This window comes from Lepus europaeus, chromosome 15, assembly GCF_033115175.1.
Source record: "Lepus europaeus isolate LE1 chromosome 15, mLepTim1.pri, whole genome shotgun sequence".
NCBI lineage: Eukaryota > Metazoa > Chordata > Mammalia > Lagomorpha > Leporidae > Lepus > Lepus europaeus.
The window spans coordinates 95,296,351-95,312,663 of record NC_084841.1 but is presented as its reverse complement, the minus strand read 5'-3'; the positions used below and the strand labels follow the sequence as shown (position 1 = coordinate 95,312,663).

Sequence of the window (16,313 nt, the reverse complement as noted above, 5' to 3'; positions counted from 1 at the left end):
TCTTTCGAACCCTACTGTAGACTAGTAGAGCTGCGTGAAAGCTAGGGAATGAGCATCATTGCATCAAGAAACAGCGTCATGGCCAGGGTTCATCAAGAAACAGTGTCATGGCTGGGGTTCAGAAACTTCAGGGGTTCTTAAATGGGTCATTTTTCTGTGATGTTAATAATAACTTTTACAGGTCTGATTCTGCTAGATGTCTTCCTTCCAATGAGGTAGGACATAGTATAGTAAAATAGCCCAGTCTGCTGACACGATCCAGTGACCAAAGAACTGCTTGGTCTGCCTCTGTTTCATGAGTCCACATCCCTGGAATCAGCTATAAGAAAAAACTAGGCCGGCACCGCGGCTCACTAGGCTAATCCTCTGCCTTGCGGCGCTGGCACACCGGGTTCTAGTCCCGGTCGGGGCACCGATCCTGTCCCGGTTGCCCCTCTTCCAGGCCAGCTCTCTGCTGTGGCCAGGGAGTGCAGTGGAGGATGGCCCAAGTCCTTGGGCCCTGCACCCCATGGGAGACCAGGAGAAGCACCTGGCTCCTGCCATCGGAACAGTGCGGTGCGCCGGCCGCAGCGCGCCTATTGTGGCGGCCATTGGAGGGTGAACCAACGGCAAAAAGGAAGACCTTTTTCTCTGTCTCTTTCACTGTCCACTCTGTCAAAAATTAAAAAAAAAAAAAAAAAAAGATAAAAACTGAATTGTTCACAACTATTAGATGCCTTGAATGTGTTTATTGAGTTAAAACAAAGTTAGCATTGTTAAATACCTGGAGAACTTTTATAAAATATGCAGCTCATCGTCACACAGGAATTTATAATCTGGGCTTTGAGGCATTTACCTTTGGATTGGATCTTAGTTAATGTCCTTATATCAAAATATGTTTCCTTCTGTGCTAAACAAGGTAACATTATATTCTACAATAGTGAATTTTATGTTTATAGCATTAGCTGAAGTTAAGTGTTTTGACTTATTCTGTCCCTGTCTCTTTATAAGAACCAGAAAAATGAACAGAAAAACAAAGAGAGAGGGACCAGCAGTGAGAACACAAGCAGGGTTCTCCAAAGAGTCAGCTCCTGTCTGCCTTCTTTTAGTAACACATTCTTGGTTTAGGACCTGTGGGATTGCATTATTTCTGAGATGCGCATACATTTTTTAATTTTATAATTCAGTTCAAAATGTTTGAACTATTCTACAGTGCATTTTGCAGATGTTAAAACTAAAGCTAAAAATACAAAGTCAGATCTGTGCCTGGACTGCACCGTGTAAAAACTATGGGCATGCTGTTTCAGTGTATTTGTTCCTTTCTGTGTGCATAAAATAATTGCAAAAGAACGTGGAAAAGTAATACATGATACCTAATAATCTATAAGTGTTGTTGCAGTCTTTTCTGTTCTTATAATTTAAAAATATTTTTGTAATAAACTGAAAAAGGAAAATTTTAAGTCATTTGTGTAAGATCTATTCAGCTGAAAATTACTTTTTAAAGTAGTAGTCTTAATTTCAGTGTGTGTAAATTTGTTGTAAAAAGAATGTTTGCTCACAGACTGAAGTTTTGTACTGAGATTTAATCTGTTCAGAGAGCATTAACCACTTGAAGGTTTTGGAGATTTTAAAATAGTATTCATTCTTGAGGTTTCTTAGGGTTTTGAGGAGGTTGCTGGCTTGGCTGTGGGTCAGACACAGGAATCGGAGAAATGACTGCATTGGTGTCTCCCTCACTCTCCCATGACCCGCCCATGGTTCTCTCTTACTACCTATAGCATATTTTGCATATTTTCTGGGTTATTTCTTGATGAATCTTGTCAACATGCTAAGTGCCTGTGACATTGTTTACAGTTTGGTGTGTCTTTTATAGGTTGGAGGAACCTTGTGCTAAAATGTCATCCTTAAAATTCCTTCTGGAAAGTTCTGCCTCTATTGTTGCTACAACCAAAAACAGACTTGCTTTGTGTTTTTAAGTGGTGACCTGAATAGTCAGTGGTACCTTCAAACCGGGGAGCATTTGAATATTTTCTGAGAAAATGTGCCTTTAAACCAATATGCTAAACCACAAGACCTGAGAATTCTTTCCTTTGAGCTTTGTGTTACTATTTGTGCTTCTGAGCTGAAGTGAAACAGACTAAAGTCTGTACTGTCAGGTGCAAAAATTGCTTTTTCAAGAAAAACCTTAGGGTTTTTTGTTTGTTTGTTTTATGTTTTAAATAGTGTTTGTTTTACCCTTTCAAATATGATATATAAAGCACATCTCAGTTTATCATATGTGGTTTACGTACATACATGTACAAGCAAGCTTCAAAAAGCTTATGAAAATTACAAATTATGACTCAATTTCATTTTCCACATGCTTTTTTTTTTTTAATTAAACTTTTGTTTAATGAATATAAATTTCCAAAATACAGCTTATGGGTTACAATGGCTTCCCCCTCCCAAAACTTCCCTCCCACCCACAACCCTCCCCTTTCCCGCTCCCTCTCCCCTTCCAATCACATCATGATTCATTTTCAATTCTCTTTATATACAGAAGATCAGTTTAGTATATATTAGGTAACGATTTCAACAGTTTGCCCCCATATAGCAACACAAAGTGAAAAAAAATACTGTTGGAGTACTAGTTATAGCATTAAATAAGAGTGTACAGCACATTAAAGACAGAGATCCTACATAATATTTTTTTTAAAAAATTAATTAGGCCGGCGCCGCGGCTCACTAGGCTAATCCTCCGCCTTGCGGCGCCGGCACACCGGGTTCTAGTCCCGGTCGGGGCGCCGGATTCTGTCCCGGTTGCCCCTCTTCCAGGCCAGCTCTCTGCTGTGGCCAGGGAGTGCAGTGGAGGATGGCCCAAGTCCTTGGGCCCTGCACCCCATGGGAGACCAGGAGAAGCACCTGGCTCCTGCATTGGGATCAGCGCGGTGCGCCGGCCGCGCGGTGCGCTGGCCGCAGCGCACCTACCGCGGCGGCCATTGGAGGGTGAACCAACGGCAAAAAGAAGACCTTTCTCTCTGTCTCTCTCTCACTGTCCACTCTGCCTGTCAAAAAAAAATAATAATAATAATTAAAAAATTAATTAATTTTCTATGCCATTTCCAATTTAACACCAGGAAAAACCTTAGTTCTAAAGTCACAGTCACCTCCATCCATAAGACCTGGGCTTCATGTATGATGCTGCCTGGTAATCCCAGGACCCAGTGGATAGCAAAGCAAACAAATTCATCTGCAGGTTTGTGAATTTTGGCTTTTTCAAGAGTGCTTACCCTGTTGCCTTTTGCAGACTCCTGTTTTTACCTTAAACAGTGGGAAGGCAGGACACTGTGGCACAGTGGGTTAAGCTGCTGCCTGCATCTCAGTACTAGCTACTCCACTTCTAATCCAGCTTCCTGCTAATACATCCTGGGAGGCAGCAGAAGCTGGATCAAGTAGTTAGTTCCCTGCCACCCAAGTGGGAGACCGAAGAGGAGTTCTGGGCTTCTGGTTTCAGACTGGCCCAGGTTTTTTTTTGCTTTTGGGGGGAGTGAATCAGCAACTGGGAGATTGATTCTCTCTCTTTCTCTCTCTCTTTGCTTTTAAAATAAAATAAAAATAAATAAACAAAATGACACAGTAAAAGCAGGTGTGCAGGTATTTAGCCTAGTGGTTAATACGCTGGTTAAGAGGAGAGTACTTTGCACAACATTTAATATTACCTCATCCCAGGTTTGTCCCTGTGTCCAGCTTTCTACAAATGCAGATGCTGGGAGTGGGAAGGTGAAGGATCAAGTATTCGTGTTCCTGCCACTCAAATGGAAGACCTTGACTGATTGCCCAACTCCTGGCTTCAGACTGACTCAGCCTCAGCTGTTGCACGCATTTGATAGTAAACCAGAGGCCAGCACTGTGGTATAGTGGGTAGATGCAGGGCTGGCATCCCATATGGGTGCCGGGTCAAGTCCCAGCTGCTCCACTTCCAATCCAGCTTCTTGCCAGTGTGTCTGGGAAAGCAGCAGAGGATGGTCCTTGGGCCCCTGCACCCACGTTGGAGACTCAGGGAAAGCTCTTGGCTCCTGGCTTTGAATCTGCCCAGCTCCAGCTTTTGAGGCTGTTTAGAGAGTAGACTAGCAGATGGAAGATCTCTCTCTGCCTCTGCCTCAGTGTCTCTGTAACTCTGATTTTCAAATGGACTCTGTCTTTCTGCCTCTTTCAGTTTCAATACCTGGCCCTTGATTCTGAATCCAGTTTCCTACTGCATAGATTCTGGGAGGCCAGGGTTGAGTTCCTGGCTCCCAGCTTTGCACTACTCCCACCTTCCACCGTTGTGGGAATTTGGAGGGGTATCCAGCAGATGGGAACTCACTTGCTCTCTATGTGTGTCTCTCAAATAAATAAATGCATTTTTAAAAATCAACAAAAAACAAAAGCAAGGTCAACACAGTGCCATAATGATGGCACCAGCAGGAACTCATAGGGGTGGGCATTGAGGCACAGAAGGTTAAGCTGCCACTTAAAATGGCCACATCCCCAAATGCCTGGGATCAAGTCCTGCCTCTACTTCTGATCCAGCTCCTTGCTGATGCACACCTTGGGAGGCATCAGGTGATAGCTTGAGTACTTGGGTACCTGCTTCCAGTGTGGGAGTCCAGGATGGAGTTCTGGTTTCCAGCTCCTGCAGGGGCCCAAGTGGCAGTGACCCAATGTACCACCTGCCCTCCCAGAAGGTTATTTATCTCATACTTGTTCTTATGTATATAATGTTGAAATAAAGAAAAGCTACAAGTATTTCAACACTGACTCTAGAAAAGTAGCTATCTCCTGGTATTCCATGTGATTACTTCGTCTTGCTGTATGAGTAACAAAATGAGCGACTTAAAACAGATCTGATGATGAGATACTGAGTCTATGTTCTTTGCCAGGCTGGTTGGGGGCACTCTGCACCCATCAGTGGAAGAAGTCACGTTTCTGCCTTCCTGGAGCTTACCTTTCATAGGGAAAACAGACAAGCACCATACTTAGTAATTTATGTTGGGACATGAAAAGGCCTGTGAAGAAGCAGAGGGGTGGGAGGCAGCGTGGAGCTCTGATGGATTTAGAAGGATCCATTGGCAGCAGTGCCGCTGATCGACAGTAAGGGAGCTAGGGCAGAGGCAGAGCATTACCTTAATCCAGACAAGAGGTGATGATGGTTCAGAGGAGGGGGAAAGCAATGAAGACAGAGGGGTGGTGAAAGGCAGGTGCATTTGAAAATCAGCACACAGGGTTTCTGGAGAGCTTGGATATCGATGCATGAGAAAGAGAGGGGTTAAGAATGACGCCCAGGTGATTTGCATGACCTGCCTGGAAGAGATTAGAGTCCCCCTCAACTGAAACAAGGAAGCAGCAGGTGGAGCTGGTTTGGAGGAAGGGAGGCACTGAAAGATAGATTGTGGAGATGTCAAGACAGGTATCTGGACTGCCGCTGTCTACCTGGAAGTCACTGGCATCTAAATGACATTGAATGTATTTGCCTGTGGGAATGGACCAAGTTGCACCATAGTTACACAGCAGCAGTCAGGAAGATAGCTGAAAACTACTGTCTGTCTCTCAGACTTGCTGATAACCCAATTCCTCTGACAAAATGAACCAAAACAGGGTGGGGACTTGAGGCACAGCAGGTTAAGCCACCTGTTCAAGTCTCAGTTCCTCCACTTCTGATCCAGCTTCAGTGAATGCATCCTGGGAGGCAGCAGATGATGGCCCAACTGCTTGGGCCACATGGGAGACTGGGACAGAAGACCAATTCTCTCTCTCTCTCTCTACCTTTCAAGTAGATGAAAATAAATGATAAACATTTAAAGGAAAATAGATAACCTCTTAGTTTGCCCACATCCCTTATTGGAGTGTTTGGTTGGAGTCCCAGCCTCCTGCATACAGTCCAGCTTCCTGCTGCTAGAAGCAGCAGATGAGGGGGTACCTGGAATGAGTTCTAGGCTCCTGGTTGTTACAAGCATTTGGGGAGTGAAGCAGCTGATGAAAGATCGAGCTCTCTGTCTCTGTCTCTCTCTCTCTCGCTGTGTGTTTTAAATAAAATGAAATTACTATTCATCATATTTGAAGTAGTAGTTATTCAATAAGTACTTCTTTTCCTTTCCTACATTTCATTGTTTAAAATGCAAGGCACTGGGGCCAGTGCAGTGGCATAGCGGGTAAAGTCACCGCCTGCAGTGCCAGCATCCCATATGGGTGACGATTTAAGTACCAGCTGTTCCTCTTCTGATCCAGCTCCCTGCTATGGCCTGGGAAAGCAGTAGAAGATGGCCTAAATCCTTGGGCCCCTGCACCCACATGGGAGACCTGGAAGAAGCTCCTGGCTTCAGATTGGCCCAGCTCCAGCCATTGCAGCCATTTGAGGGGGTGAACCACAATGGAAGACCTCTCTCTCCCTCCTTCCCTCTCTCTCTCTCTTTCTCTCTGCCTTTGCCTCTCTGTAACTCTCTGCCTTTCAAATAAATAGATGTCTTAAAAAATACTTAGTATCAACAATACACAAATTCTATTTCATAAAAAATATGCAGTCTTCATGTACTACTTCAGTAGTGCTGGTGTAGTAAAATAATGACTGAATTATATTTGCCTGATTTTCTAGAAAATTCCAAGTAATCGGATAAGCGTTAGCCAAAATGCATAGTATTAGGCTGAATATAATGATTAAAGTGAAAGAATCAAAGTATGAAAACAGAAAGCCATGCTGTATTCCTTTGAGCACTCAGAAACAGCATCTGCACCAGTGGTTCTTGTACTTTGGGGCACCCTGCAGTTGCCTGTGTGTCTCTTAGAACTACTGCTGTCTGGCTCCCAGACCTTCTGATTTCAGTGTGATGGAACTTGAGAATCAAGATCTTCGGAAGTTCTCCTGGTGTGTGTAATCTGCAGCAAAGTGTGAGGACTGCCCAGCAGTCACAGTGTCCAGAATCCCTTCCAAAACTTGTTGGTGCCCAAAATGGAAGTAGCACTGTTACAAAAGATCCTCAAGGCAGAGAGGAGTGAGCCCTCTCTAAGTCATGCAAATAAGTCACTGTCAGGGCCAGCATTGGACCTGGGAAGAGCTGCCACCTGTGACACTGGCATCCCATGTGGGCACCACTTGAACTTCCAGCTGCTCCTCTTGTGACCCAGCTTTCTGCTATGGCATGGGAAAGCAGTGGAAGATGGACCAAATACCAGGGCCCCTGCACCCACGTGGGGGACCTGGAAGGAGCCCCTGGCTCCTGGCTTCAGCCTGGCCCAGCCCTGGTGGTTGCGCCATTTGGGGTAGTGAACCAGCAGGTGGAAGACCTCTCTGTCTCTCCCTCTCTCTGCGTAACTCTTCCTTTCAGATAAATGAAATAAATATTTTATATATATAAAAAAAAGTCACGTTGTTTGAGATTTGTGGTAGCTATCCACCCGGCCGCCTAGTTATAGCATAAGTGAATCCCTTACTGGAGGCAGTTGCAGTGTTATGGGTGCAAATCCCAGTCCTTCCTCTTATTAGCAACTTTAATAGACAATGCATTTAACCTTTGAAATTCCATCTTTTTCTCTTTGCAGGAGAGTTGCGAAGATTCTTTTTTGTTTTAGGTTTTACTTATTTATTTGGAAGGCAGAGTGACAGAACAGGGGGGTAGAGAGAGAGAGAGAAAGATATTTCCTTGATTCACTCCCCAAATACCCACACAGCTGGACCTGGGCCAGGCTGAAGCCAGGAGTCCAGAACTCTTCTGGGTCTCCCATGAGAGTGTCAGGAACTTGGGCCATCATCTGCTGCCTCCCCTGAGCATTAGCTGGACCAGAAGTACAAAGTAGCCAGGACTAGCCAGGGACTCCAACCAGGCACTCCAGTATGGGACGCAGATATTGCAAGCAGTAGCTTAACCTATCCCGCCACAGCACCTGCCCCCTAAAGCTAATATACTTGTATGTGAGGGTAAACTGTAAGGAACTATAGAAAGATATTAAAAAATTATTATTTGACAGGCCGGCGCCACGGCTCAATAGGCTAATCCTCTGCCTGCGGCACCGGCACACCGGTTTCTAGTCCCGGTTGGGGAGCCGGATTCTGTCCCGGTTGCCCCTCTTCCAGTCCAGCTCTCTGCTGTGGCCCGGGAAGGCAGTGGAGGATGGCCCAAGTGCTTGGTCCCTGCACCTGCATGGGAGACCAGGAGAAGCACCTGGCTCCTGGCTTCAGATCAGTGCGGTGCGCCAGCCGCAGCCCGCTGGCCGCAGCGGCCATTGGAGGGTGAACCAACGGCAAAAAGAAGACCTCTTTTTCTCTCTCTCTCTCTCTCTGTCCACTCTGCCTGTCCAAAAAAAAAAAAAAAATTATTACTTGACAGGATTTTTCTTAACCTTAGAGGTGACTTAGTATTATACACAGGGCTGCTGTTATAGCACAGCAAGTTAAGCTACCACCTGTGACATCAGTATTCCATATGAGTGCTAATTCAAGTCCTAGATTCTCACTTCCAGTCCAGCTCCCAAATAATGTACCGGGGAAAGCAGTGGAAGATGGCCCAAGTACTTGGGCCCCTGCCACCCATGTGGAAGACCAGGATGGAATTCCAGGCTCCTGGCATCAGCCTGACCCAGCCCTGAACATGGTGCTCATTTGAGGAGTAAACTAGCAGATGGAAGATCTCTTTCTCTGTGTGTCTCTCTGTCTCTGCCTCCCTCTCTGTAACTCAAAGCCTTTAAAAAAATTGTGCAGTGTCATAATATCCTGGAAGTAAGTAGGTTATTGTTTTGTCTTTGATTTTTTCAGTGTTAGGAATGCAGCTGTGCTTACAGGAGATAATAAATGCTGTTGAACTTAGCATATGCAATAGACGGAGCATTATTTCATGCTTACTCTCTATATAGTGTGCTAATGTGGCTGCAAACGCAAGCTGTGTTCTCAGGCCTCGGTGTCTGCATAGGCTGTACCCCTGAGTAGCAAACATGTGTCAGTGGTCATGTCCTAAGACTCAGCTTTCTTCTCTGACTGTTTTTCAGTTGGGAATTGTAATATCTGCCTCTCATAGTGTTCTGGAGTTCACATGTGCAGCCCACACGTGGTGCCTGACAAACAGCCTGCAGAGATGTGCATTTCTTCCTTCCTCCAGGAATATAGGCATCTTGGGATAGTGGTTTTTTTCCTTAGCTAAACATTCTTAACTCATTCTTTAATTTGCTTTGCTGATTTCTGTACCTTTCTAGCTTTAAGGGTCCCACAACCCCCATGGATACTTTTAAAACATTGTTGAATCTGTGTTCTCTTTCAGGCACTTTTTTAAACGCCATTTTAAGTTTATGCCATGGAGGAGCAGCACAGTTATGGAGAGGACCTTCTGCTTAGGGTGGGACTTAATGACAACAAAGCAGGAATGGAAGGGTTGGATAAAGAGAAAATTAACAGAATTATATTGGAAGCCACAAAGGTATGTTTCTTGTTTATTTTCATGTCTGCAATTTAGTAACATTTTACTTTGTGAGAAAACCATTGCTTGAAATATAAAATTAATAAAATTCATTTTGTCATACACTGTTACTAAACTACAAAAGTATGGCATGCTGTGGTATAGTTAAGCTTCCCTCTGCAGTGCCAGCATCTCTTATACACATTGGTTTGTGCCCCGGTGGCTCCACTTCTGATCCAGCTTCCTGCTAATGTGCTTGGGAAGGAAGCAAATGATGGCCCAAATGCTTAGGCCCCTGCACCCCTGTAGCAGACCTGGAAGAAGCTCTGGGCTCCTGGCTTCGGATTGGCCCAGCTCCAGCCATTGTGGCTATTTCCAGCCGGTGGAAGACTCCTCTCTATCTCTCCCTCTCTTAGTAACTCTGCCTCTCAAATAAATAAATCTTTAAGAGAGAGAGAGAGAGAGAGAGAATGGCATAATCTCCCTTCTATGCTATTGCTCTTCCTGTCCAGATTTCTGCTTCACACATGTAGACTATGCATATAAAAGCGAAATGACGGGCGTGGTCTGTTCTACCCCAGTGGGAGAATAATGTAGTTGTTTTCCTCTTTGGTGCTGTTGGGTTTTTGCCTCAATGTGAGCTGGAGGTCTTTTTGTATAAGTAATTAAAAATCTGCTTTCTGGTGGACGGTGCTGTGGCATAGAGGGTATGCAGTGCCAACATCCCATATGGGCACTGGTTCAAGTCCCTGCTGCTCTACTTCTGATCCAGCTTTCCGGCCTGGGAAAGCAGTAGAAGATGGCCCACCTGCACCTGCATGGGAAACCTGAAAAAAGCTCCTGGCTTCTGGCTTCCAGTAGATGGAAGACCTCTCTGTGTCTCTCTGTCTCTGCCTCTTTGTAACTCTGCCTTTCAAATTAATTAAGTAATCTTTTTAAAAATCTGCCTTCTGGTGCTGACACTGGCATAGCAGGTAAAGCCCACTTTCTGCTTTCTTCTTTCTTCTGTAGATGTGGACATAGTTTACTGAACCAGCCAGAATCTTTAGTGACAGATGTTTTAAGTGGTTTCTAGTCTTCTGTTTTAAACACTATACTGCACTGAGTAATCTTGTACTTGATAGCTTTTATGTGTGCAGGTACAGAGATTACTCAGGGTGGAGCTGCCCCACCAAATGTGTGTGGCACAGGGGCACAGGTGTGTGTGTCGTTTTTATGAGGTGCAGATCTGAACTCACCTCCATAGGCTTGTACTAAGCCGCACGCAGCATCACAGTAACCCCAGGGCTTAGGTGCTTGTTAATAAATTCGTTCCACGAGGCCAGCGCTGTGGCGTTACGGGTAAAGCCACCACCTGCAGTGCTGGCATCCTATAAGGGTGCCGGTTCAAGTCCCAGCTGCTCCACTTGTATCCAGCTCTCTGCTATGGCCTGGGAAAGCAGTAGAAGATGGCCAAGGTCTTTGGGCCCCTGCACCTGCATGGGAGACCTGGAAGAAGTTCCTGGCTCCTGGCTTCATATCGGTGCAGTTCTGACCGTTGCGGCCAATTGGGGAGTGAACCAGAGGATGAAAGATCTCTCTCTCTCTCTCTGTGTAACTCTGACTTTCAAATAAATAAATAAATCTTAAAAATTAAATGAATAAATTCATTTCACACAGAAGGAAACTGAGATGTAGAAAGGTGAAGTTGGGATTCCAGCGTTGCAGACAGTGGGTTAACCTGTGAGCCACAACACCGGCCCCAGAGCTGAGCTAGTGTGGACTTTCTGATTGCAGTCTGTACTCTCAGCCACCATGTTAGACATCCTACAGAGACGCTTTCCTTCACACCTTTGTCTTATACTTTGTCTTGTTTTCCTCCACAGGGATCTAGATTTTATGGAAATGAGCTCAAGAAGGAAAAGCAAGTTAACCAACGAATTGAAAAAATGTTGCAGCAAAAAGCTCAAATTACCAACCAGCAGCTAAGGAAAGCACAGCTACAGGTATTAATTTGACTGTTGATTTAAGTGGAAGCTGATAGAGTAGTAATTGACAGTTAAAATACATTGCAGTCATAAGGCCAGCATTGTGGCTCAGTGGGTTAAGCTGCCATTTGGGACCCCTGGATTCCATATTGCAGTGCTAGTTTGAGTCTCTACTAATCTGCCTCTCATCCAGCTTCTTGCTAATGTACCTGGGAAGGCAGCAGAAGATGGTCCAAGTTCTTGGCCCCCTGCCATCCGTGTGGGAGACCCAGATGGAGTTGTGGGTGCTTGGCATCAACCTGGCCCAGCCCTGACAGATGGAAGACCTCTCTCTCTCTCTCTCACTCTCTCTCACTCTCTCTCACTCTCACTCTCTCTCACTCACTCTCACTCTCATTCTCTCTCTCTCTCTCTCTCTCTCACTCTCTCACTCTCATTCTCACTCTCTCTCTCTCTCTCTCTCTCTCACTCATTCTCACTCTCTCTCAGTTGCTCTGCCACATGGGTGACAGTGACCTAAGTACTTGATCCATCACCTGCTGCGTCTTGTTGTGCCATAGTAGGAAACTGGAACCAGGAACTAGGCTGACATTCAAACCCAGGCATTCTGATACGGGATGCAGCATCCCAAGCTGTGTGTTCACTGCTGTGCCAAATGCCCACCCAGGTTCTTTAAGTCATATTGTCCCATCATTTCCTGGAACTATCCTTACCTAGACTGACAGAACTTAATTATTTCCAGTCCATGTTCCATCACTTGCTATGAAAGAGAGGGGGAAAAGTTGGAGACAAGTAGTTTTTTATTAAAGAAGTGACAAGGAAGTTGCTTGTGCACATTACTTCAGTCCACATGGTTTTGGCAGGAGTTGGGAGTGACAGCCCCTCCTAATTGCAGCAGGTGTCGTCAGCATGTTCTCAGTGGGTACCTTGCACTCAGCTGAAAACCTGTTATATGGAAGGAAGCGAGAATGGGTTTGGAGGTTCAGCTAGTGTTCACAACAATATCCAAAGCCCACATTTCTACAGTTTTTCTACATTTATAAGATCTTAGTGTTGAGCAGTTTTTTCCTTGCCATTTTGTTGTAAATAGTTTTCCAATACGTTGTTTGCCTTTTAAGTTTGCAGGAATTTTTTCCTATATGATTTTAAATATTTGTATAATCAAACCGAGCAATATATAATATATATTTTTAAAGATTTTATAGAGCAGTTTTTAAGTTCACAGTGAAACTGCCCACAGAGGCACAGTCTCCCCTGCTGCCACACTCACCCAAGAGTAGGGGTCTGTGGTTGCAGTCGATGTCCTAACACTGCCACACATTGTCCCCAGAAGCTGACGTTTGGAGTTGGCTCACAGCTGGTGTTGTGCATTCAGGGAATCTAGACAGACTGTAGTGACCTACTTTGTAGTATCCTCCAGAGTAGTTTTCACTGGCCTAAACCTCTGTGCTCCACCTGTTTGTACCTCCTCAGCACCATCCCCACCTCTGGAAACCACTGATCTTTGAACGCTTGCCATAGTTTTGCCTTTTCCAGAGTGACTTACAAATACAGTTAGAATCATATAGCCTTTCCAGACTGACTTATTTTGCCTAGTTGTATGCATTTAAGTGAATTTCACATCTTTTCACAGCTTGATAGCTGTGAAAAAAGCTTGATAGCTTTCTTTTTTTAAAAAAAATGTATTTATTTATTTGAAAGTCAGAGTTATAGAGAGGCAGAGGCAGAGAGAGAGAGAGAGAGAGAGAGAGGTTTTTCAGCTGCTGTTCACTCCCCCAAATGACCTCAGTGACCGGAACTGCACCAATCCCAGGCCAGGAGCCAGGAGCTTCTTCCAGGTCTCACATGTGGGTACCGGGTCCCAAGCACTTGGGCCATCTTCCACTCCTTTCCCAGACTATAGCAAAGAGCTGGATCAGAAATGGAGCAGCCAGGACTCAGACCAGCGCCTATATGGGATGCCAGCACCACTGGTGGTGACTTTACCTGCTATGCCACAGTGCCACCCTGATAGCTCATTTCTCTTATATGCTTCATATTACTGTGCTGTCTGGATGTACCGCAGTTTATTTATCCTTTCTTCTACTGAATGAAGGATGTCTTGTTGCTTCTGGGTTTTGACAGTTTTGAGAAAGCTACTGTAAACATCCTTATGCAGCTTTATATGTACATATGTTTTCTCTCTGTGAGTAAATAGTAAGGAGTACAGTTGCCAGACCAAATAGTGAGAATAAGTTTAGTTTTTTTTAATTGCAAAACTCTCTTCCAAAGTGCTTATAGCATTCTGCATTCCCACAAGCAGTGAATGAGAAGTCCTGGTGCACATCTGCAAGCGTGTGGCGTTGTCACTGCCCTGGACTTTGGGTATTCTAATGGACATACAGTAGAGTGGTATTTCACTGTGGCTTTGATTTGCATTTCCCTGGGGACACATGATCCAGTGCATCTTCAAACACATAGGCTGTGTGGATTCTTTGGTGAGGTATTGGTTAGAGTCTCACTCCGTTTAAAAATTAGGTTATTTTCTTTTCACTGCAATACTCTTTTTTTTAAAATTAATATAAATCATGTATTTCGTAGATAAAATTCTTTTTTAAAATATTTATTTGTGGGCCGGTGCCGTGGCTCAACAGGCTAATCCTCCGCCTTGCGGCGCCAGCACACCGGGTTCTAGTCCCGGTCGGGGCACCGGATCCTGTCCCGGTTGTCCCTCTTCCAGGCCAGCTCTCTGCTGTGGCCCGGGAAGGCAGTGGAGGATGGCCCAAGTGCTTGGGCCCTGCACCCCATGGGAGACCAGGAGAAGCACCTGGCTCCTGGCTTCAGATCAGCGCGGTGCGCTGGCCGCGGCGGCCATTGGAGAGTGAACCAACGGCAAAGGAAGACCTTTCTCTCTGTCTCTGTCTCTCACTGTCCACTCATCCTGTCAAAATAAATAAATAAATTAATTAATTAAATAAAATAAAAAAACTAAAAAAAAATTTATTTGAGGCCGGCGCCGTGGCTTAACAGGCTAATCCTCCGCCTTGCGGCGCTGGCACACCGGGTTCTAGTCCCAGACAGGGCGCCGGACTCTATCCCGGTTGCCCCTCTTCCAGGCCAGCTCTCTGCTGTGGCCCGGGAGTGCAGTGGAGGATGGCCCAAGTGCTTGGGCCTTGCACCCGCATGGGAGAACAGGAGAAGCACCTGGCTCCTGGCTTCGGATCAGCACAATGTGCCTGACGCAGCGGCCATTGGAGGGTGAACCAACGGCAAAAAGGAAGACCTTTCTCTCTATCTCTCTCTCTCTCTCACTATCCACTCTGCCTGTCCAAAAAAAAAAAAATTATTTGTTTGAAAGGCAGAGTTACAGAGAGGCAGAGGCAGAGGGGGAGAGAGAGAGAGAGGTCTTACGTCTGCTGGTTCACTCCGCAAATGGCCACAACAGCCAGAGCTGGGCCAATCGAAGCCAGGAGGTTGGAGCTCTTTCCAGGTCTCCCACACGGGTGCAGAGGCCCAAGTACTTGGGTCATCTTCTGCTTTGCCAGGCACATTAACAAGAAGCTGAATTAGAAATAGAGCAGCCGAGACTCAAACCAGCATCCATGTGGGATGCGAGTACTGTAGGCTGCAGTTTTACCCACTATGCCACAGCACCAGCCACTCATAGATACAATTCTAAGAATATAATGATACTTCCCTCCCTCCTTCTATCCCTCCTTCCTTCCTTTTTTCTTTTAAGGTATTTTTTTTATTTGACAGATAGGGTTAGACAGTGAAAGAGAAAGAGACAGAGAGAAAGGTCTTCCTTCCATTGGTTCACCCCCAAAATGGCCACAACAGCTGGAGCTATGCCGATCTGAAGCCAGCAGCCAGGTGCCTCCTCCTGGTCTCCCACACGGGTACAGGCACCCAAGCACTTGGGCCATCCTCCACTGCCCTCCCGGGCCACAGCAGAGAGCTGGACTGGAAGAGGAGCAGCCGGAACTAGAGCCCGGCGCCCATATGGGATGGCGGAGGATTAGCCAAGTGAGTCACAGCACCAGCCAAGGTGTTTTTATAATGATGAGGTTTTTTTTCTTAATTTTTTTACTGTTGAGTTTTTAAGAGTTGCTTGCATTTTTGGGGTAACAATCTTGTATTAGATATTTGTTTTGCAAATATTTTCTCCCAGTTTGTGGCTTATCTTTTTATTCTTTGAGAAGGTCCAACTTATCAATTCTTTCTGTCATGCTTGTGCCCTTAGGTGGCATCAAGGAAGTCACTGTCAAGCCCAAAGTCATCTAGGCTTTGTCCCTTCCCATCTTCTAGGGATTTTGTATTTTTGTGTCTTAGACTTAAATCTGTGGTCCACTTTGACTTAATTCTTGTGAAGGGTATAAGATCTATGTCTAGATTCATTTTTTGATAAGTGGATGTCCAGTTTTTCTAGTACAGTTTGCTAAATGACTGTCCTTTCGCCATTGTATTTCTTTTGCCTCTTTGTCAAAGATGAGTTGATTATATTTATGTGCGTCTACTCTGCGCTCTCTGTTCTGTTCCACTGATCTAATTGTGTGTTCTTTTGCCAGTACCACATTTTCTTTTTTTTTTTAATTTTTACTTTTTTTTTTTTTTTTTGACAGGCAGAGTGGACAGTGAGAGAGAGACAGAGAGAAAGGTCTTCCTTTTGCTGTTGGTTCACCCTCCAATGGCCGCCGCGGTAGGTGCGCTGCGGCCGGTGCACTGCGCTGTTCCGATGGCAGGAGCCAGGTGCTTCTCCTGGTCTCCCATGGGGTGCAGAGCCCAAACACTTGGGCCATCCTCCACTGCACTCCCTGGCCACAGCAGAGAGCTGGCCTGGAAGAGGGGCAACCGGGACAGGATCGGTGCCCTGACCGGGACTAGAACCCAGTGTGCCGGCGCCGCAAGGCGGAGGATTAGCCTGTTGAGCCACGGCGCCGGCCACATTTTGTTTTTAATATAAAGTGAACAGATTTAAAGTAGTTCATAG

General features: G+C 45.5%; 1 protein-coding gene across 4 annotated transcripts in view; it reads left to right on the top strand.

Moving 5' to 3' along the window:
• Nucleotides 1–16,313, top strand: part of POLK (DNA polymerase kappa) — a 71,664-nt gene that overhangs the window by 18,011 nt on the left and 37,340 nt on the right. For all 4 annotated transcript variants that reach the window (XM_062212567.1, XM_062212566.1, XM_062212565.1 and 1 more), the window contains exons 2-3: nucleotides 9,243–9,398; nucleotides 11,243–11,362. In XM_062212567.1, coding sequence (XP_062068551.1) covers nucleotides 9,276–9,398; nucleotides 11,243–11,362 — 243 coding nt within the window. In that variant the 5' untranslated portion in view covers nucleotides 9,243–9,275. The remainder of the gene's footprint in view (nucleotides 1–9,242; nucleotides 9,399–11,242; nucleotides 11,363–16,313) is intronic.